Raw genomic sequence first — 24,239 nt, forward strand, 5'->3', positions numbered from 1 at the left:
ACTATCATCTCTTTGAGACTTTTAATACTAGAGTTCACACCACTTTTCTCAAAACTTAATTACAATAAATTTCAATGCAAGAACAAGTGAAGGTTAGGACCTAGCTTTAACACTGGAAATAGTTGCTACAGGAAGTCTACATCCCTTTGCAAAATGTTAGCTTTTTGTTGCTTTATAGCCAAAAGGTAAAGACCCTTATTTTAGAAGCAACCCCAGCTGTAAATGGCAGATTTTAAACATGTAGGGGATGCTCACTACATCTAGATGGCAAGGGGGTATGGGTAGGGCAGAAAGAGAGAATGGTCTGGGCAGGCCTACAAACAGACTTCCATTTCCTATTTCATATCAGTGCACCCCAAGAATAGTAAACATGGTTTATAAAAATCCATGGTCTAATACAGACACACCTTGGTGTTCAATTTTTGTGAACACCTATCCCGACAGACTCACAGATGCAACTATCACCAAAGATGCTTCCCTAAAGTATCAACTTGGGAGGTTGGGGGGGGGGGGGGGAGGGCAAAGACTTATCCAACTGTTGCATTTCAGTTGTTTTTTTGGATGCATGCTTTGTCCCCCGGTAAAACATATTTCCCCTGGTTCTTTAGTGGGGGTTTTAAATGTTATAATGGCTTAATGAATTTGCTTGCTACTATGTGAAATGAGTTCTCATTATTTGCCATGGTATTCTGCTACTAGGCTCAAGTACACCTTGACCAAGGAACTGCTAATCCCAAACTCTAACAGGTAAGCTAAGTATTGGAGCAGGATCTTCGATGAGCATGTAACAGTTAAAGATTTTCTTTTTTTTAATGCAAATTCAAAATACAAAACAAGAATAAAACTTACATAGTGATGGCAGATAAAGACCTGAATGGTCCATCCAGTGTGCCCAATAATCACACTCATTATCATGTCATACTTAAATTAACAATGAATGTGATATTATATACTTTATCCCGAGTCTTTCATTGGTGTTTGTAGGACATAGACCATAGAAGTCCGCCTGATTTTGTCCTTATGTTAAACCTACTGGAATTGCCGTCAAAGCCCCACTCCAGCCTATCCATTTTGAAACTGGTTTACAGAATTTCTTAAGAAAAGTAGCACGTGGTGAGACAGCATATGCAATGCCACACGGATACATAGTCCCTTGATAAAGCTTTTGGGCGAAACAGAACCCCGTTGGGGGAGCTAAAAGATAAGTGCCATCTTGCAATTTAAAAGTTTGTTTATTGAAGATTTTGTGATTTGCACTATACATTGTTTTAAAGCACAGCAAAGAAAAGATAAGAAAAAGAGTACATGGAGGTTTTTTGGCCAATGATGATGTGTGTGTCAATTGAGTACTATATCTTCTGTGAGTTTTCATTGAGTATCATGGCCTTTTGAGGTCTTTTCCTCCATGTTATTTTTACTGAGCACCAGAGATTGAAGTCCACAGTATTTTGGTTAGAAGGTATACTTGAGTCTGTGTGAACTTTATTTTCTTTGATGGGGTCATCTTTTTGGCCAGCCTCTACTTTCTCCTGTCTGGTCCAATACCATACACAGGTGAATTTGAATGGGAGTGAAAAACATCTGAACCATAGACAAGACCTGAAGGCTCAAGTAGAATAGATATGTTTATCACACAGTTTCTCTTTCAGAAATACACAGGCCTCCATTAGCTGGCTTAGGAAAACAAGTACGATACTGACACTGACAATTTCCTGAACGCATTCCAGGACACTGTAGAAGCTGCAGTAGGGTTGTATACAACTTTAGTTGTCAGGCAGTGTAAGATCATCAATGAAAAGGATGAGCTGGCATTTTTCTCAAAACTATTACCAAACTTAGCCCTGGATTCTATGAGTGCTATCACTATAGAGTAGTGGTTCTCAACCTTTTTCTACTGCGACACACCTGACATGTTCATGTGCCTTAACACACTAAACACTACAGTCTGTGGCTGAACAAAACAAAACCTATGGAGTCAATATTCAGATGTCAGTTGGTGAATCTAAAACTATGCTCTATCTGGTCATTTTCATACACTATAAGGATAGTATTGGGCCAAAAATCTATCTAAATTACCTGATATTATCCATACAGTCAGTGGGTGGAGGAAGGGTGGAGGAAGGGCAGGCTGCAAAAATCATTCAGATAAAGGTACTATTCAGCCACTGTCCACTAATTAGTGGGCCTAAACTAAAAGTATAACAGAATGTAAGAACATAAGAGTAGCCATACTGGGTCAGAATAATGGTCCATCTAGCCCAGTATCCTGGTTTCCAAACAGTGGCCAAGTCAGGTCACAAGTACCCAAATTGTGGCAACATTCCATACTACAAATCCCAGGGCTAACAGTTGCTTCCCATGTCTGTCTCAATAGCAGACTATGGACTTTTCTTCCAGGAATTTGTCCAAACCTTTTTTAAACCCAGATACACTACACTAAAACCAGTTACCACATTCTCCGGCAAACAGTTCCAGAGCTTAACTATTCATTGAATGAAAAAATATTTACTCCTATTTGTTTTAAAAGTATTTCCATGTAACTTCAAGTGTCCCCTAGCCTTTGTACTTTTGGAACAAGTAAAAAACCGATTTACTTCTACTTGTTCTACACCATTCAGGATTTTGTAGACCTCAATTATATCTCCCCTCATCCGTCTCCTTTCCAAGCTGAAAAGCCCTAACCTCTTTAGTCTTTCCTCATAAGAGAGGGGTTCCATCCTACTGACTACATGTATGGGGGTAATTCAGTACAGACCGCCTAAAGTTTTTTTTTGTTTGTTTCAACATCATTATTGAGCTCAACCACATCAAAACATAGCACACACACAAACAATGGCAACCCCTGGGGCTCAGTGGGTTTTTACCTGCACTAACAATGAAAATATGCTCTGTTTAGTTATGCTAAACAGAACATAAGGTAGCCATCATCTATAACAAGGAATATGTCAAAGGAGCCATTATAGTAAATGACGGCAGAAAAAGACCTGCATGGTCCATCCAGTCTGCCCTACAAGATAAACTCATATGTGCTACTTTTTGTGTATACCTTACCTTGATTTGCACCTGTCCTTTTCAGGGCACAGACCGTGTAAGTCTGCCCAGCACTATCCCCGTCTCCCAACCACCAGCCCCGTCTCCCACCACCGGCTCTGGCACAGACCGTATAAGTCTGCCCAGCATTATCCCAGCCTCCCGCCACCGGCTCTGCCACCCAATCTCGGCTAAGTTCCTTATGAACATGTAGGACACAGCAGCAAAACAGATAACATGGGTTTTTCCATTTTCCAAATCTTAAATTCCTCTGCACCTATAAACCCATCCTCTACCCCTCCCCAAACCAAAGCCTGAACAGCAGTCAGCTTCAGTCAGATCAATGCAAACATTACTGCATTATTATATAGTGGCAACAGTAGCATAAACAAAACAAGTTATCTTACACACATGCAACAAAGTACAAAACAAAAACTAATCAGCCATTTAATACCAGGCTCCTATCTCTATCAGATAAATTGAAAAGTCTTCCATCTGCAAGTGTCTCCCAACCCCACACTCCTGTGCTCAATCAGTAATAGGTCGAACAGAAGCTTATGTCACTGAGAGGAGTTTGGTGATATTGGCAATTCCCAATGCAGTAGTATCATTTTCTTTGGTAGTAATGGAGGGTTTGGGAAAAAAAATGATGCATCTCCTTCAGGTAAAACTACTACTACTTATCATTTCTATAGTGCTACTAGACGTACTCCAGCCAATTCCTTCTCCTGAAAAAGGAAGAGATGGGGTAACATATCTAAGTCACAAGCAAGTATTTTTGTTACATCTGGGCCCAGAATAGTGACTATAAAGTTTGAACAGGACAGAGCTAAAACATGTGGGCCAGATTAGCTCTACTAATGCTACATTTTGGGCAACACCCATCCACACAGATGGGCCTTAAAGGCTCTCCAAGAGGCAATATGCACGCTCAACAAAAATGTATATTCCAATTCCCTTAAAGTTACACAGTCAAAAGAGAAGGAAGAGTTTGGAAACAAGCCTGCAACCTGGATGCATCAACCTCACAGCATAGATCTTCCAGTCAAGCACAAGTTACTTTTACAAACCCCACATCTGGGGGTACCTAAGACGTATCTTTCCCTCTACGTCCAATTTAACCCAGCTCACAAAGACATGTGCATAGGAGACAGATAGATGAGGTCATTTCAAACTCAATACACAGTGACTCAACTGAGCAAAAGAGAAGGAATCAACAGTGCCTAACTCACAATGAACTTGTACTTCGTCCGACAATAACATACGACCTTGATCATTAAAGATCTCCAACCCATCTAAGTTGCCTGGCCGCCCACCTACTGAAGACCCCACCTAACAAGTCAGATTCAAAATCTGCACTGCCCACCAAAGGAAGAAGCAGGTTAATCTGAGGACTCTCTCCTATCTTCCGGCTAAATTTCTTCCACACCATTCTTACGTAACTTCAAACAACATGACCCCTCACATGTGGAGGTAGCTTACTCAGATCTGCATGTGGAATAAAAACAGAATGGTCACCGGATACTGTATCTGTGCTTCATATGAGAAAGGGTTGCCTAAAGTTAGGCATATAGGGATGCTATGTGCAAATTCTATATCTGTAGGGAGGGTGGAGGTGCACAGGCACCAGTGATGGGATTTGAAATCCTTATCCCAGAAGGACAAAGCCAGTGTTCTAGCTACGCCACCACCTCCTTCTGCAATTATGCGCATACTTTTTAATGGTACAATGTCACATTTTAGCCTGGGTTTGGATTGGTTTCAAACGAGTTATTGCTGTTAGGGTGGGGTTGGAAATAGGTAGCTGGGGAGGACGTTTAGTGATGGAGTGGTGGATTTTGTTTATTCTGGGTACTGGAGAGAGCTAGAAGAACACAGGTTCTCTTCAGTTTTTGAGATTTGAGGGCAGTTGGTGGAAGGGAATAGGGGTGTGGGGACTCTTTAGGTTTTAAGGTATTTGTATAGCTTTATTGTTTTTTACTACATGCTTCAGCAAGGTCTCTTCCCCAAGGAAAATGGCAATATCTTACTCACCCCGATACCAAAAGATACCAAGAAAAAAAACAAATGAAATCACTAACTACCGTCCAATAGCATCGATCCCGTTGGCAGTCAAACTGATGGAAAGCATGGTAACCAAACAACTCACAAATTACATAAACAAACATTCAATACTACATGAATCACAGTCAGGTTTTGCCCCCACCACAGTACTGAAATAGTACTAATCACTCTCCTAGCCAAATTCAAACAGGAAATAGCAACAGGCAAAAACATCCTCCTCCTCCAATTCGATATGTCCAGTGCATTCGACATGGTAAACCATAATATATTAATAAAATTACTAGACAAACTCAGGATTGGTGGAAACATACTTATTATTATTATTATTACATTTGTATCCCACATTATCCCACCTTCTTGCAGGCTCAATGTGGCTTACAATTCATCGTGGATGCTGGAAATAGAAGAGAATGTACATTTGGTTTTACAGCGAGTTTTGGGTACATGATGGTGAAATACATAATATTAGAAATAGAAAAGAGTATACATTTGTTTTAGCAGAAGTTTTGGTTACATGATGGTAAAATACATGATAGTGTTAAAGCCATAGACGTTAGATGCATGATAGTGTGAAAGCAGAGGACATTAAAGAACATTCCTGGGTAACTTAAAGAAAGTAGAGTTACGCGTGTTGTTCTTTATGATATAGCTGGATCAAGGGCTTCCTAACCACAAGAACATACCAAGTAAAATCAAACTCAAGCATATCACCACCATGGAAAGCGGACTGTGGAATACCGCAAGGATCACCGTTATCACCGATACTCTTCAATCTAATGATGGCTCCACTAGCAAAATCCTTATCTCACCAAGGCCTCAACCCTTCCATATATGCAGACGATGTCATAATATACAGTGGTGGAAATAAGTATTTGATCCCTTGCTGATTTTGTAAGTTTGCCCACTGACAAAGACATGAGCAGCCCATAATTGAAGGGTAGGTTATTGGTAACAGTGAGAGATAGCACATCACAAATTAAATCCGGAAAATCACATTGTGGAAAGTATATGAATTTATTTGCATTCTGCAGAGGGAAATAAGTATTTGATCCCCCACCAACCAGTAAGAGATCTGGCCCCTACAGACCAGGTAGATGCTCCAAATCAACTCGTTACCTGCATGACAGACAGCTGTCGGCAATGGTCACCTGTATGAAAGACACCTGTCCACAGACTCAGTGAATCAGTCAGACTCTAACCTCTACAAAATGGCCAAGAGCAAGGAGCTGTCTAAGGATGTCAGGGACAAGATCATACACCTGCACAAGGCTGGAATGGGCTACAAAACCATCAGTAAGACGCTGGGCGAGAAGGAGACAACTGTTGGTGCCATAGTAAGAAAATGGAAGAAGTACAAAATGACTGTCAATCGACAAAGATCTGGGGCTCCACGCAAAATCTCACCTCGTGGGGTATCCTTGATCATGAGGAAGGTTAGAAATCAGCCTACAACTACAAGGGGGGAACTTGTCAATGATCTCAAGGCAGCTGGGACCACTGTCACCACGAAAACCATTGGTAACACATTACGACATAACGGATTGCAATCCTGCAGTGCCCGCAAGGTCCCCCTGCTCCGGAAGGCACATGTGACGGCCCGTCTGAAGTTTGTCAGTGAACACCTGGATGATGCCGAGAGTGATTGGGAGAAGGTGCTGTGGTCAGATGAGACAAAAATTGAGCTCTTTGGCATGAACTCAACTCGCCGTGTTTGGAGGAAGAGAAATGCTGCCTATGACCCAAAGAACACCGTCCCCACTGTCAAGCATGGAGGTGGAAATGTTATGTTTTGGGGGTGTTTCTCTGCTAAGGGCACAGGACTACTTCACCGCATCAATGGGAGAATGGATGGGGCCATGTACCGTACAATTCTGAGTGACAACCTCCTTCCCTCCGCCAGGGCCTTAAAAATGGGTCGTGGCTGGGTCTTCCAGCACGACAATGACCCAAAACATACAGCCAAGGCAACAAAGGAGTGGCTCAGGAAGAAGCACATTAGGGTCATGGAGTGGCCTAGCCAGTCACCAGACCTTAATCCCATTGAAAACTTATGGAGGGAGCTGAAGCTGCGAGTTGCCAAGCGACAGCCCAGAACTCTTAATGATTTAGAGATGATCTGCAAAGAGGAGTGGACCAAAATTCCTCCTGACATGTGTGCAAACCTCATCATCAACTACAGAAGACGTCTGACCGCTGTGCTTGCCAACAAGGGTTTTGCCACCAAGTATTAGGTCTTGTTTGCCAGAGGGATTAAATACTTATTTCCCTCTGCAGAATGCAAATAAATTCATATACTTTCCACAATGTGATTTTCCGGATTTAATTTGTGATGTGCTATCTCTCACTGTTACCAATAACCTACCCTTCAATTATGGGCTGCTCATGTCTTTGTCAGTGGGCAAACTTACAAAATCAGCAAGGGATCAAATACTTATTTCCACCACTGTATATTCTGTACAATACCAAACTGACAGAAATCGCCAACGAAATCAAGCTCAGCTTGAACATCATGGACTCATGGGCAAATGCATTTCAATTAAAACTCAACAAAGAAAAATCTCATTGTCTCATCCTCTCATCCCAACACAGTGCGGACAATCCCACAAACATCAACAATCCCAGACTACACCCTTCCTATATCAGACAGCCTGAAAATCCTCAGCACTACAATAGACTGCAACTTAACACTAGAGAGCCAAGCGGCATCCACAACAAAGAAAATGTTCCACTCAATGTGGAAACTCAAACGCCTGAAACAACTCTTCCCGAGGGAAACATTCCGCAACCTGATAAAATCAATGTTGCTAAGCCACGTAGACTACTGCAATGGAATTTATGCAGGATGCATAACTCCAGACCGCTCAAAACATGGCAGCTAGGCTTATATTCGGAAAAATGCGATTTGAAAGCGCAAAACCCCTCCGCGAAAAACTGCACTGGCTCCCAATCAAAGAACGCATTGCCTTCAAAATCTGTACCCTGGTCCACAAGATTATCTACGGTGAAGCTCCGGGATACATGACAGACTTGATTGACTTACCAACTAGAAACACATCAGAATCAACAAGATCATATCTAAATCTGAACTACCCAAGCTGCAAAGGACTTAAATACAAATCAACTTACGCATCCAGTTTTTCCTACATAAGCACACAACTATGGAACGCATTGCCAAAAGCCTTGAAATCGACGTAAGACCACCTAAACTTCCGGAAATCACTAAAAACTAACCTGTTCAAAAAGGCATACCCCACCGATCCAACTTAAATGCCTGATCCCTGCAACACAATAAAACTAAAGTACGTAATGGGCAAAACGCAACTCTTCCAATGTACGTTTCCCTAATGTGGCTATGCCACATGAACTTCATCTTACCACAACATCACTTTGTATTTGTTCTCACCGGAGTCTGCAAACGCCTCTCCGGTACTATGTAAGCCACACTGAGCCTACAAATAGGTGGGAAAATGGGGGATACAAATGTAACAAATTATAGAATACTTGCATAAGTCAGCAGCTAGGTGCAAACATTTAGGCACGGCCATTTACATGTCAATGTCTGATGTAAGTGCCTGTGCCTAAATGTTAAAGTTGAACATGTAACTGTCGGTATTCTACAACCTTAGTGCATAAGTGCTGGGCATGTGTGTGACCTGCCCATGCCCACACCTCCCTTGCAGTTGTATGCTATAGAATTTATGTTATAGAATACTAAGTGCAGTTACATGTGTAACTGCAAATTACTGCCAACTGGCTCTAATTAACTAATTATTACCAATAATCCATTGTTACTGCCAATTAGCAGCTAATTTATCAAATAAGTTAGGCACATAAGTGTAAGTATTCTATAACTTTCATGTGCACTTTTGCACACTAACTGTAAAATTATGCATGCAAGGTTATAGAATGAGTGGGGTAGTGGTGCTAAATACACATATTAAATTCCTGTGCTTAAATTAACATGGTCACCGCAACTTCCCTAATTACAGAAGGACAAAAAATTAGAAATGAAAATTCTGAGAAATCAAATCGCAATCTGTCTGACAAGAAAAGTGACTCAAAGGTTTTGTAAATGTTCAAACTTAAAACAGTCGCATGAAGTTGGATGTGTCTAAGCAGCCCCTAAGCCTAAGGAGAGAAAAAGCAAGAATGATGTAAGGAAAAGGAAAATGAAACCTCCCACCAGAAAACAATAATAGAAAATAATTATTTTGACTGACACCTAACACAAAAATATATTTAAATTACAATTCAAGACCTTACTACTATCCAAATACAGTTACTATACTAAGAAGAAAGCACAATATCGACAGCTCTAGCTTTAAGATATTAAGCCTGATGTTCAGAGTCAGAAAAAATTACATCCAACATTATTACTATTTTATTATTAATATGCTCTATCTATTCTAATATACCTCTATATCTTGGGCTTATCTAAAACAATTTTGCATTGATCTGGCTTTCACCTAAATTTGCTTTAGCAGTAGAGCTTAAATTATGTTCAGGCTACTTTTAGTCTTACTGCTGCTATGCCACCCTTGTGAGTGCTAAAGAAGAGCAACATACTTTGTTTTTTAAACATATTTTGATTCATATCCTTTACAGTATTCACAATGTGCCAATCTACCTCTTAAAATACTACAGGAACACCCAAACATTTGATACAGTAAACCATGCTCACCTATCATGTGTAAGTTGCTGAATAAGTTCTTGCCAATGTCTGCTGGCACTTAAATCTACTTTGTACATTCCTCTGATATGCTGGATTACTTTCTTTCTCTCCATTCCCTGTGATAAGGATACTGCTTGGGTAATGTCCCCGGCTATTTTTGAAATGTCCTTTGATTTTGTATCCAGGCGCTGAAAAAGACTGTAAACACACACAAAGAAAACTTGATAAAGTTACAAAACAAGTAAAAATCTATGCTGCTGGAAATCAACGATTTTCTAGCACTTTACATTAATATATCCTGTTTGTGGTGAGGCAAATGATCAAAATAGTAATATACATCAGCCTTTAAAATCTCTTAGACAGAGAGATCTGATGAAAGAGAAAATGCCTTCATTTCTGACTGAAGGAAAACAAATTTTAGGAGAAATGAAAAGAAGAAATCTTGTAATTTGTTTAAGTCACCACTATGAAAAAACTTTGCACGTATGTAAACTGAGACCAAGACAAATTATATTATGCAGTAATTGTGGAGCTGCAATTTCTCAGGTAGGTTACCCTCAGATATTTAAACAACATTGCTAATCCTTCTGGTTTAGGGTTATGCGGACTTGATTTCACTTTAATACATATGTTTGTGTTAAATTACAGTAAGCATTCTGAAATTTCAGGATTTCTGATAGTCCAAGAAGAGCTTATTTTGAGGGCCAAGAATATATTTCACAAATGGCAACAGACTGGCAAGCTCTTATTCTTTTTCCTAGAACTTATATAGAGCAAGTATGAAATGACTCTTCTGCTGCCTGTAGGGAACAATAGTGGATCAAGGCTGGGTTGGAAACGAGGAAAGCAACATATATACATTGGCCCCTGGAGGAAGAAATCAAGGGCTGAGAATGAAAGGAGAGAAAAAGGAGGAAAAAATGAGGAGTGGAAAAAATGTATGGTTTGTTTTACCATGGAAAACAACTGAATAGCTATGTGAGACCCTGGTTAGCATAAGCATAAAGGAATGCAGAGTGGGGGTGGGGGAAACAACACTGAGTCCTGCAAAGGAATGGCCTCTGCCTTGACAGCCTGGCACATGACAATAACAACTCTTAGCTGTGTCTGATATGAAGAGGCAAGGTAAAGCAACTGAGAAGCCAGAGACCACCCAAACATCACCCTGCCAGCTGGCAACTGATCCTACCAGCTGTGAGAGACACAGGACTCTACTGACTCATCTGTATGGTTCAATATAATTTGTCTTATGTGTTTTTATTGGTCTTCAGATAATAATATTATGCTATTGTTTACACTCATTTTGCTCATTGTATCCTTGGTTTTTGTGACAAATAAGGAGACAGAAAAGGAGGACAGAATATGAGTAATTTTAGAACTTCTGTTGGAGTTATCACCAGGCAAAAGAATAAATGTGGTGCATTATGAGGTAAATAATGAATCTACCTAGCTTCAAACTTCATGGGTACTTGCTTATGTTTTTGCGTTTTAAACAGGTGACGTTCAACTGCTGACCCTGTACAACGTATTTTCAGTGTATTGAGCTCTATGAACGAGGTCTCTGTTCTAATACAGATTGACAGACATAGCTTGACTTCACAGACCATTCCAAAAAAATATAATGACTCCTGAGGCAGGCCGGTTGGCCGAAACACGGCTGTGTTGAGTCTCCTCGTGTTACTCTATTGGTCTGGACTCATCGATTAAAGTGGACTTTTTTACACATCGTCTAAGACCTTATTCTTGTGTCATCTTCGCTGTGTTTCTTGTGGATTTTAGCCTGCAAGGACTGTGTTCTTCTGTGTTTACATCTACTTCTATAGGTCTGCCACGATAAAGCATAATTACATGGGCTAAGTAAAATGTAAAAATAAAAACAAAAATGTGAAATGACAGAAAAATAGTTTCTTTTTCATTGGTGAAATACTGGGTACTGAACACTTCTGAGCACACAAAAATTTATTTAGGTAAAATGTTTTAATGAAAAATAGTTAAGGTATTTATATGTAGATATTTGCATACAAGTGGTTATATTTTTCAGTAATGTGTAATTTATGAATATGAACACTCAGACCAAAGATTTATTTTTCAATTTTTAGAGATTAGGTTTTAGGGTTAAAAATTAGATTTGGATCCTCCCTAACGCATTATTTTTTCTAAGCAAAAACGTATCAACACAAATTTGCACCTGTTATTTGAGAGGATACTTCTGAAGGCAAAACTATGGGTATATTTCTTTTCCCCAACCTAACTCCGTTCCTAGAATGCTGCTAAACTCCACGGATAAAGTGCATGGTACCACTATGTGCATACGGGGTAAAACAGCATTTAAGACACAAAGGTTTTTTTTTTATTATTGTCCTCTTGATATACAACTTTTTGGCATAATTTCTAATATGGATGCAAGGAATAACAGTTCAATCACTATGGGCTTCTTTTACTAAGCCACGCTAGCGATTCCTGTGTGGCAAACGAGAGAAAGCCTATAGGAATTGAATGGGCTTCCTCTCATTTGCCATGCCAAGAATCACTAGCGTGACTTAGTAAAAGAGGCCCAATAACTGCTGAATGGATGAAGGGGATTTTGCCTTCTATCCTTGTAGTATGAACAGTATATAAAACCTCAACATTGTTATAAAAAGAGATATCGAAGATACTTACCTGTAGCAGGTATTCTCCAAGGACAGCAAGCTCCATAGTCTCACAACAAGGGAGACGCCGATCCACATCGCCCGGTCCAGCATTTAAGCCATTAGCAAAAAGCAACAGCTTTGAGGAGAGTGAGAGCCGCGCCCTACTGCGCATGCAAGAGTGCCTTTCCGCTCGCCATGCAAACGTGACTCTCTCATTTTAATAGTAAAGTAAAAAAACAAATAAGAAATGAAGAGAGACAACGCCAAAGGGAGGTGGGCAGGATTGTGAGAATATGGAGCCTGCTGTCAGGTGGAGACGGTCTCCTATCAAATGGAGGGGAGGGCTCAGAAGGAATACTGCAGCAGGACATGTCTATCCACTCCTACCCTAGCTGAGATAATATTTAACTATCTCTCTGACCACATGTGCACCTTTCTTTAAATTAGTCACCTTATTTTCTAATTCTTCTTACTCTCTTACCTATCTATATGTTCCATGTTTGCTTATACCCTACACTGTCCATCAGACCTGACATTTTGGGTGGACCTGGGCTAATATGGGTGGGCACTATGAGTAGCACGTAATGATGGATTTCTAACAAGTCTGACCAACGGCTTCCCTGCATCAATATAAACCACATATATACTTAATAGAAAAACAGATATTTGTAATAAAGTTACATTATCCCATATCTTAAACTTGACCAGACATAAGTCTGTAATAATGGCAAACATCTTAATACACATGACAGGATCCTGCAATATAATTACAGCAATAGCATATATCCTTCAAATTTTGCTTTAACAAATGCCTGATTAAGTAAACTTTGAAGTCTTTTTCCCTTCCTCCGGCTCTACTCTATCTCCCTTATGGTGCTGACAAACTAAAATGACCACAGTTTGGCACATATCCTTCAACTTTACATTATAATAAATATATATGCCTTATTAAGCTGTAATAATCAAACATTTAAAATTTGGTAAATATACCTTTGAAGACTTCTTCCTTTTCTACCTACTGTGGAATTTGTAGCATACAGAACATAGCTAGAATGTTTCCTCTTAAAGCTTTCCACAGGAAAAATGTATTTAAATTCTGGTAGCACCTCAATAATGGCAACACAAAATCCCTTCACCTCCAGGTACTTTGTGAAGTAACAGTAAATCCTGCAAAGAAGCTTCTTAGTACCTATGTTGCAAACTTAACCAATTCTGAATAGAAATACTAATAACAGTACCTTTAAAAATGCAGAAGTGAATACACACAACAGCAATATGCATCCCATTGGAAAGGCCAGACAAGTCAGACTCCCAGATTCCCCAACAAACCACATGCCAGCAAAATCTCTCACCTGCTTGTTCAAATGCAGAACTCAGACCAACCTTCATCAATTACAGAATTAAGGACCAAAAATTAGAAATTGTCCTGTAGCCCAGCATCAGCCCTTCCTTTCCTTACCCCTTATCCATCCCTGTAGCCCAGCATTGGCCTTTCCCTTCCCCTAACCCCCTCCCCCCATCCAGCCTTTCTTTTCCCTACTCCCCTACATCCCCATAACCTGGCATCAGCCCTTCCCTTCCCTTCTCTACTCTACCCTCACCATCCATTCCCGTAGCCCAGCATCAGTCCTTCCCTTCTTCACCATCCATCCGATAGCTAGGCATCTGCTCCCTCAGCCCCCCTCCATCCCTACCTGTAGCCTAGAATCAGCCCTTTTCTACCCTCTTACCCATACCCTCCCCTAGTATGGTATCCCCGCCCCACCCCAAAGCACACCAGCATTAAATACAAAACCTTTTGCTTTTTTTTAATGTCCTGGGCACTGCAGAGCTGACCCCCACCCAGAAACATGCCCACATTAAATATAAAGCTTTTTAATATTATTATTATTATTTTAACCTAGGCACTGCAGAGCCCATCCCCACCCAAAAACCCACTAATTGAAAAAAAAAATTTAAATGATTGGGATTATTACTTTTGCAGGTTATTTGAAATAGTTTTCTCCCAAGCTGCCTTGTTACTATTTTCTTCTGTTTCATACTTATTTTTCTCCTGAAAGATATGAAAAACACAGAAAACAACAGTGAGATCAATGATAGGAAAGGAAATGCTGTATTTATATTGTAAACTGTAATTTTTAAACTTAAATTTAAAAATGGGGCTCCATACTATGGCATGAAGTATAAAAGCCATAACATCAAATGAATGGGGAGGTGTACAGAAACCTGTATTAGCAACCTAATGCAGTGAATGTAGAAAAATGGAAGACATTTAAAATAATGGTTGAAAATTGGAAGGCTGAACTAGAGACAGAAGAGCTAGTCAAGAGAGCAAGAGAAAACAAAAGAGAAAGGGAGAAAAACATCTTGGAAAACCATGTATAAAAAAAGCAAGGGTATTAGGTTTATATGCTAGATACAAAATAAAAGCCAAGGAGACATTTAAAGTGAGAAAGGAGCAGGTGAGTTGCTATGGGTTGTCGTGAAGAGTGGTAAGGGGTCTATTTAGGTATAATATATAGATCATATCACAAAGGGAAGAGGTAGACATATATATCATAAATCATAAACGACCTAAAGCCACTACTCCTACAGGATGAATCACTAAAAACTATTCCAGGTGCCACCAGTATTTTATGCGTAAGAGGTACCTTAAGAGACAGATTTACCAGAATTTCTTTGCCCAGAGATATAGAACAGGGAAAGAGCACTAGTAAATCAGGTTCTGAAAGTGGTACTGTTGATCTGGAAGCTGATACCACCCCCCCCCCCCCCCCACCCCTCCAAAACTCACTGGGGATAATATTGAAGTGGTGGGGAAGGAGAATTGAGAGGTCTCAGCTGCTGACTTTTAAGCTTTTGGGCTGGCTCCGTAGATTTAAGGAAAATTTGTCAAGGCCTGACTTACATGACGGCAGATAAAGGCCAAATAGCCCATCCAGTCTACTAACTCTTCCTAAGGGATCCTCGTGCTTGCCTCATGCTTTCTTAAATTCTGACAGTCCTCGTCTCCACTACCCTTTCCCTAAATGAATCCTTTCTTAGATTCCTCCTATTTCCACTTAGCTTCATCCTATGCCCCCTCATTCCAGAGTCTTCCTTCATTTGAAAAAGGCTGACTTCCTGTACATTAATGCCCCTGAGATATTTAAACATCTCTATCATATCTCCTCTCCCTCCTCTCTTCCAGCACATACATGTTGAGGTTCCCAAGCCTGTCCATATATTTTTTGCGTTCAAGACCGTTTACCAATTTTGTAGCCGCCCTCTGGACTGACTCCATCCTGTTTATATCTTTCCGTAGGTGTGGTCTCCAGAATTGCACACAGTACTCTAAATGGGGCCTCACCAAGGACTTACAGTGGGGGAAATAAGTATTTGATCCCTTGCTGATTTTGTAAGTTTGCCCACTGACAAAGACATGAGCAGCCCATAATTGAAGGGTAGGTTATTGGTAACAGTGAGAGATAGCACATCACAAATTAAATCCGGAAAATCACATTGTGGAAAGTATATGAATTTATTTGCATTCTGCAGAGGGAAATAAGTATTTAATCCCTCTGGCAAACAAGACCTAATACTTGGTGGCAAAACCCTTGTTGGCAAGCACAGCGGTCAGACGTCTTCTGTAGTTGATGATGAGGTTTGCACACATGTCAGGAGGAATTTTGGTCCACTCCTCTTTGCAGATCATCTCTAAATCATTAAGAGTTCTGGGCTGTCGCTTGGCAACTCGCAGCTTCAGCTCCCTCCATAAGTTTTCAATGGGATTAAGGTCTGGTGACTGGCTAGGCCACTCCATGACCCTAATGTGCTTCTTCCTGAGCCACTCCTTTGTTGCCTTGGCTGTATGTTTTGGGTCATTGTCGTGCTGGAAGACCCAGCCACGACCCATTTTTAAGGCCCTGGCGGAGGGAAGGAGGTTGTCACTCAGAATTGTACGGTACATGGCCCCATCCATTCTCCCATTGATGCGGTGAAGTAGTCCTGTGCCCTTAGCAGAGAAACACCCCCAAAACATAACATTTCCACCTCCATGCTTGACAGTGGGGACGGTGTTCTTTGGGTCATAGGCAGCATTTCTCTTCCTCCAAACACGGCGAGTTGAGTTCATGCCAAAGAGCTCAATTTTTGTCTCATCTGACCACAGCACCTTCTCCCAATCACTCTCGGCATCATCCAGGTGTTCACTGACAAACTTCAGACGGGCCGTCACATGTGCCTTCCGGAGCAGGGGGACCTTGCGGGCACTGCAGGATTGCAATCCGTTATGTCGTAATGTGTTACCAATGGTTTTCGTGGTGACAGTGGTCCCAGCTGCCTTGAGATCATTGACAAGTTCCCCCCTTGTAGTTGTAGGCTGATTTCTAACCTTCCTCATGATCAAGGATACCCCACGAGGTGAGATTTTGCGTGGAGCCCCAGATCTTTGTCGATTGACAGTCATTTTGTACTTCTTCCATTTTCTTACTATGGCACCAACAGTTGTCTCCTTCTCGCCCAGCGTCTTACTGATGGTTTTGTAGCCCATTCCAGCCTTGTGCAGGTGTATGATCTTGTCCCTGACATCCTTAGACAGCTCCTTGCTCTTGGCCATTTTGTAGAGGTTAGAGTCTGACTGATTCACTGAGTCTGTGGACAGGTGTCTTTCATACAGGTGACCATTGCCGACAGCTGTCTGTCATGCAGGTAACGAGTTGATTTGGAGCATCTACCTGGTCTGTAGGGGCCAGATCTCTTACTGGTTGGTGGGGGATCAAATACTTATTTCCCTCTGCAGAATGCAAATAAATTCATATACTTTCCACAATGTGATTTTCCGGATTTAATTTGTGATGTGCTATCTCTCACTGTTACCAATAACCTACCCTTCAATTATGGGCTGCTCATGTCTTTGTCAGTGGGCAAACTTACAAAATCAGCAAGGGATCAAATACTTATTTCCCCCACTGTAAACAAGGGCACTATAACCTCTTTGTTCCTGCTGGTCATCCCTCTCCCTATGCACCCAAGCATCCTTCTGGCCTTGACCGTCGCTTTTTCTGTTTGGAAATTTTAAGGTCATCAGACACAATCACCCCCAAGTCCCGCTCTTCTTTTGTACACAGAAGCACTTCATTCCCCTATACTGTACCGTTCCCTTGGATTCTTGTGACCCAAGTGCATGACCCTGCATTTTTTATCATTAAAACTTAGTTGCCAAATATCAGACCATTCCTCAAGCTTCGCTCTGTTGCAGAGTTTGGGATCAACCGCAAAGAGACAAACCTTACCAGACAGCCCTTCTGCAATATCACTCACAAAGATGTTAAAAAGAGCTGGCTCTAGGACCGATCCCTGCAGTACTCCACTGATAAGCATCCCTATTTTCAGAGCAAGCTCCATTTACCACTACCCTGTGTCTCCTTCCATTCAACAAATTTTTAACCCAGTCAGTAACTCTATGTCCCATACCGAGGGTACTCAGTTTATTTATGAGTCGCCTGTGCAGAACCGTGTCAAGGGCTTTGCTGAAATCTAAGTACACCACATCTAGTGCCCCTCCGCTACCTCGGGTCCCTGTATTCCATTCAATTTGAGAAACTTCACAATCCTCCGCTTTAGAAGCGTTTACATTAGTTTACTCACCACTGAGGTCAGACTGTCAGGTCTGTAATTCCCAACCTTCTCCTTACTTCCAACTGTTGTGCAAAGGGACCACATCCGCCCTTCTCCAGTCCCCCAGGACCACTCCGGACTCTAAGAAAGAATTGAAGAGGTCAGTCTGTGGAGCCGCCAGACCTTCTCCGAGTTCCTTGAGCACCCTCAGATGTATCCCATCAGGTCCCATCGCTTTGTGTACTTTTAGTTTAGCTAGCTCATCACAAACACAGTTCACTGAGAACGGGTCTTCGTCTACTATATATCCATCCCCATTTGAATGTGTTTTCTGCGGTCCTATCCCTGGCCTTTCATTCAAGAACACAAATAGTTGTCAAACAGTTCAGCTTTATCCTCATCCGCTTCCACATATTCCTCCCCTTCAACTTTGAGCCTTACAGTTCTATTATGGCACTTCCTCCGTTCATTTACAGATCTGAAAAACATCTTATCCCCCAACTTTACCCACATTAGCTATTTTTCTTCCATTTGCATCTTTGCTTTCCTGACAGCTTTTCCAGCTTCTCCTGGCTTATCCACGTATTCTTGCCTGTCTTCTTCTTTTTGAGTCGTCTTATAATGCATGAAGGCTAATCTCCTTTCCTTTTTGGCTACTATGTTCGAGAACTACAACTACTACTTATCAATTCTATAGCGCTACTAGACATATGCAGCGCTGTACACTTGAACATGAAGAGACAGTCCCTGCTCGACAGAGCTTACAATCTAATTAGGACAGAGAACCAGAGCGGACTTATTTTCCTCTTTCCTTTATGTAATTTATTAACATAAAGGTTAGTTGCCTTTAAAATAGCTCTTTTCAGTCTTCTCCACTGCTGTTCTACTTCCTTCAGCTATTCCCATCCAACAAATTTGTCTATCGGACACCAATACTGACAGAAAGGACTAGCTCTGTATTTTAGAAACATTGATTTTCTAAATACACGGAGAGATTGAACAACAAACATCTTTATCAATGTCATTAGGTTATATGCATTTATACCGGCATTGACTGAGAGTATCAGCTGTAATTTTTTGAATATACGGAGATATACCAGACGATAATTCAGCTGCTTTGGATTTTTTAAAAATACCTTCCCCGTCATCATTGCGACCCCTGATGTAGGTGCGACAGCACCGAAACACGGTCCGTGTCGGGTGTTTCATGAATAACTGTTTTTACTTGACGTTGATAATAAAAGAACTGTGCCCTTTTTTTAAGGCCCTTGGTGCTTTTTTTCTTTGATTGGAGTTTTGTTTGTACTTCGCTCCCTCTTTCTACTATATCATAATAGAAACATTCTTTCCATTTGTAAGCACCAGGTCCAGAATAGCTCCATCCCGTGCCAGTTCCATTACCCACTGCTGAAACAATTCTTCCTGTAGGGAATCCAAGATCCCTTTGCTTCTGGACGACCCTGAAGCACGAGCGCCCCAATTGATATCATGCATATTAAAATCACCCCAATTGACATCAGGCATATTAAAATCACCTATCAGTAGTACTTCCCATTTCCTAGCTATCTTGTAGATGTCTTCAATTAAGTCTTTGTCCATTTGTTCTGACTGTGAAGGTGACCTATATATTACTCCAATGTAAATACATTTTCCTTTCCCTCTTTCCAGTTTAACCCATAGCGCTCCTTCTGTACCCCATGTGTCCTGCAGTTCTGTCACTTTAATTTTATTCGTACCAAATAATGCCACTCCTCCACCATTTTTTCCTACCCTGTCCTTCCTGAATAGATTATAGCTAGGTATAGCTATATCCCAGTCATGGTTCTCCGTGAACCATGTCTCCGTGACTGCCACTAAAGCCAAGTCTGCTTCTATCATTGTAGCTTCTAGATCTAGAAGTTTGTTTCCCATACTGCGCAGATTGGTATATAAGGCTCTCCAGATATTACTTTTTTTCCTCTTCTATAGAGGCATTCAATGTCCTACCTTCCTGAGGGTTATTTATAACTTTGGAGTCTTTTTTACCCATCCCCAAAAAGTTTAGTTTAATGCCCTCTTTAGTACTTTAGCCAGTTTGTTGCTGAAGACACTCCATCCCTTCCTTAAAAGATGGACACCATTGTTGCTCAGTAGCTCTTGGAAAATCATCCCATGGTCTACGAAACCAAAGCACTCACGTTTGCACCATCCACGCAGTCATACATTTAGCTCTAGGATGTCAGCTTCTCTCATTCAGCCTTTACCTTCAACAGGAAGGATCGATGTGAACACTACCTGTGCACCTAGGTGCTTCACCCTCTGATCCAAACCATGGTCTCACTTGATATGTTCAGTAGAATACCTAGCAGTATCATTCGTGCCAACATGGATGAGCAGCATAGGAGAGTGGTCAGTAGGCTTGATGAGTCTAGGCAATCTTTCCACAACATCACAAATCTTAGCACCAGGCAGACAGCACACCTCCCTTGACAACATGTCTGGTCGGCAGATGGGTGCTTCAGTACCCCTTAGAAGTGAATCTCCAACAACCACTACTTTTCACTTCTTATTGGTCACTTGACCAGTGGTATTGGGATTTTTCATTGTTGTTTCCTCCTGTTTTTGAGATGTTTCTAGCTCTTCTGCCTCCAGGGCTGCGAACCAATTCTTCAGTTCACCAGAAGATGGAGTTGGAGGGTTGATCTTGCAGGATCTGGTGGCCTGTGTCGAGCTGTGCTCTGTCTGCTCAAGATCTTCTCTCCCTTTACTAGAAGCCCCCAATGTTTCAACATGCATCTCTGTGATGAATTTCTGGTTGTCACAGATATTTCTTAGTTTTGCCACCTCCTCTCTTAGTTCTTGTACTTCTTTCATGACAGATTCAAGGTACATACATTTATTACATGAAACAAGAATCTTGCCTTGGTCCAAGCATTCAGTCTGGACAGAGGAAGAAGCTGTATTGGGAGATGCAGCTTTAGGGGGCTCGTTGTTTCTTTGCCATACTTCAAATGTAGAAGCTGTTATACTTGTGGATAAAGGAAATGAAAAATGGCCTATCAAAGTACCAACCCTATTTTTTTTTCCTACTCCTGTTCTGTGGGATAGAGGAAGCTGGTAGTTTTAGTGTAAGATCTAAGAACCTGTTCAGATTTACTCTATGGGTGAAATTCAATGTACTTCCTTACCTATTATTGGGATATTCAGTGATTTAGATTTTTCTTTCAGGGTATAGGATTTTTTTTTAACTCCCTTGAAGTAGTGTTTGGTTGTAGGCCTAATTCAAGGGATTAATCTTACAGAGTAGAGACCCACGATAAAACTGATCTCAATCTATGGGTAACAGTTAATTGACAATGATTTCTTGATTATCCTTCCAATACTATTACAACTAACATTGCCAGAAGGGCCAGATCGCTGTAGTGGATACATAAACAGTATAACTTTGTTCAGGGCCATGCCTAGGGTCTCTGGTGCCCCCCTGCAGACTATCAGTTGGCTGTGAAACCTATCTCCAAAGCTGTACACCCTTCTCCAAGCGCATCCATCCCTCTCCTGAAGCCCCTCTCCTAAAAAAAATCCCTTACCCTGAAGAGCCTGCACTCCCCTCCCAAAGACCCCCAACCTCCTTCTGGGGGCAGGGCGGGGCGCCATGGTAGTCAAATCACACAGGGTGCAATTTTTAGGTTGCTATGGCCCTGGTGGGAATCTATGACAACCCTGAAGGAGTAATTACAAAACTGTATGACTATTTGAGAGGTGGGCAGTTTGTCAATATTAAATTTTTGGAAGTTTGGGAAAAGGACCTAGAGACCGAGGCAACATGGAAGAGGGTATTTATGGAAGCAGGTAAGTACTTGATAAGCAAATTGCTCAAATGCCTTCAAAATTCTGTATGTCCTGTGATATTGAGGAAGAGGGATCTTTATGGCACATCTCATGGTACTGCCCCAAAATATGAAAATACTGAAACAAAGTAGTAATGGAAATATGGGTTATAACTAGGAGGAAGTTGAACTTGTATCCCAAGGTACTGTTATTGGAGCTGTTACCTAGTATCATTACTAAAAAAAAAAAAAAAGAGAGAGAAATTAATAAGAATAGGAGCAATGGCTGTGAGGTGCAATACAGCAGGACACTGGAAAGCTTTAGAGGCCCTAAAACACTGCAAAGTTGGAAGAGTTGTTTGAAGCATTTTGGGAGGATGGAAAAGTTAACACATATTTAGAATGAAAAGTATAATGAGGAAGAGGAATGAGAAAGACCAGTTGTGTACTTAGAGCAATAAGATAAAATAAAGAGCAAATCATATAAATGACAGAGGGGGGAGGGAATACGATGAATTAGGGAAGGTGAGAAGGGGTTGGTGGAGGAGGCAGTGGAATAGGGACAAGGTTTGGAATGCTGGGTACAAAAGGTACAACTACACATTAGATGGTGGTAGACCCAGACTACATATGTTGTGACGTTTTGGCTACAAAACAATTGATTTACATGGGATGGATTAAGGAAGACTCCCCTTCTTCTGAGGTGGTTGGGAGGGAATAAGGGATGTAATGGGGAGAAGGAGGGATAAGAATGAGAGCCAAGGTGGTATAAGGGTATGGTCTATGTGACAGAGTGAAGAAATATTGTTGGATGTCTAACTTGTTTGGTACAGAGGTTACGCTGGTTGTATGCTGCAGGATGTTTTAAAAAATTCCAATAAAAATGAAACTACAAAAAAATATTCACATACCTCTTTGATAGCTCTGATGAGGTCTGGCTTTGGGGGGGCACTAGGTGGGATACATCTGTAACCAGATAACTTTAGTACATTCATGAACAATCCTGCGGCTGTAAGTTCATCCTTTGTCAGTTCTTCCTTGTGGTCATGCATGAACTCATACAAATACAAGGCTAATTTGGGCCCATGCTAATTAAAACAGAAAAAGACGTGTTATTTTTATTGTAATACAAAAAAACCCACAAAAAACATTATCTATGTTGTCTAAGATTATATGAGATCTTCACATCACTCAGGTAGAAAAGCAAATCACTGCAAGCACAACAGGGTATGTTAACTTTGAAGAACAACAGGAAAAGGTTTCTTAGACCAATTCCAAGAGCTATAACACTTACTTGCAAGCCTGGATTAAGACATTCTCTCATTATATCTTGATACTTTGGTTCGTGCACAATTTCTAATGCTTGCTTTCTGTCTTGTAATGGTTGATCCGGAGATAAAATATGCACAAGCAGTCGTCCCAGCTGTACTCGAAAAGTATCTTTGCAGGACCAGAATATGTTTTTCCATTGCTGCCTAGGACTGCTACTTCTTCCTGTACTCTGCGCCAGGAAAAGAATAATTTTTGTTTAACAAAGCTTCACTGAATGAGTTTTGCAGAAACAGGTAGATATTTACTAGCTGTCAACATGTGCAATTTACTGCACGGCCCATCTGTGAAGGAACAGTGTGTTTTAAGCATGTAAAATGTATTGGATATTTTCCTGCATTATGTTCTGAAATGTATTTCTCCTGTTTGGCCAACAGATGGTGCATGCTTATTTATTTGGCACACTGATAATAGGAAGTGTCTGTAGTGATGTAACCAGTTTTTCTTTGGAACTTGACTGTTCTGGGCTCTGATTGGCCTGGAGTTTGAAAAATTACCCAGTACTGCTGGTGTTGCTTCAGTCTTAGCCTGGAAGAAGAAAGAGACAGATCTTTTTTCTAAGGTTCTGTGAAGAATTATATGTCCTGATCTTCCCAGGTACTGTTTAGACAGTATATAGATGTTTTGGTTAGTTTTCTAATTGATCCATTTTTCAATTACTTGCTACTGTTTGCACATTTTTGATCAGTGTTCAATTTTTATGAGAATAAACGAAATTGTTCACTCTGCTTATCTGGACTGATAAAGAATCCTGCTAGTTTGTGTGTTGGGTTTGTGAATGATAGTGTAGAGCACAAGCGGCAGGTGCAGGCAGACCTGAGTTGTGCTGGGGATAGACCCTCTAAGTGGCTGCGGGGTAACCCCAGGCGGGTGGCTAAGCGTTTCGTGACACCATCACATAAAATGGGTGCTGGGATAAATAATGTAAGCCATATTGTTTTACATATGTGTTGTATTTTTTATTGTAATCTTTTCATTTATATTCTATGTGTTTAATTTTTAATACTTTTATTATGCATGCTAATTTGCTATCTTCTTGGGGCAATTCTATAACTTGGTGCTCCTCTGTGGGCGCCACAATATTGCATGCTGAATGCCAATTCTATA

General features: G+C 40.9%; 1 protein-coding gene across 1 annotated transcript in view; it reads right to left on the minus strand.

Moving 5' to 3' along the window:
* LYST (lysosomal trafficking regulator) overlaps window positions 1-24,239 on the minus strand; it is a 347,836-nt gene that overhangs the window by 108,819 nt on the left and 214,778 nt on the right. Inside the window, exons 30-33 of the mRNA XM_030195890.1 lie at window positions 23,098-23,304; window positions 22,715-22,891; window positions 14,376-14,452; window positions 9,776-9,964 (exon numbers count right to left, since the gene is read on the minus strand). Coding sequence (XP_030051750.1) covers window positions 9,776-9,964; window positions 14,376-14,452; window positions 22,715-22,891; window positions 23,098-23,304 — 650 coding nt within the window. The remainder of the gene's footprint in view (window positions 1-9,775; window positions 9,965-14,375; window positions 14,453-22,714; window positions 22,892-23,097; window positions 23,305-24,239) is intronic.

The sequence above is a fragment of the Microcaecilia unicolor genome, chromosome 3, assembly GCF_901765095.1.
Source record: "Microcaecilia unicolor chromosome 3, aMicUni1.1, whole genome shotgun sequence".
Lineage (NCBI taxonomy): Eukaryota > Metazoa > Chordata > Amphibia > Gymnophiona > Siphonopidae > Microcaecilia > Microcaecilia unicolor.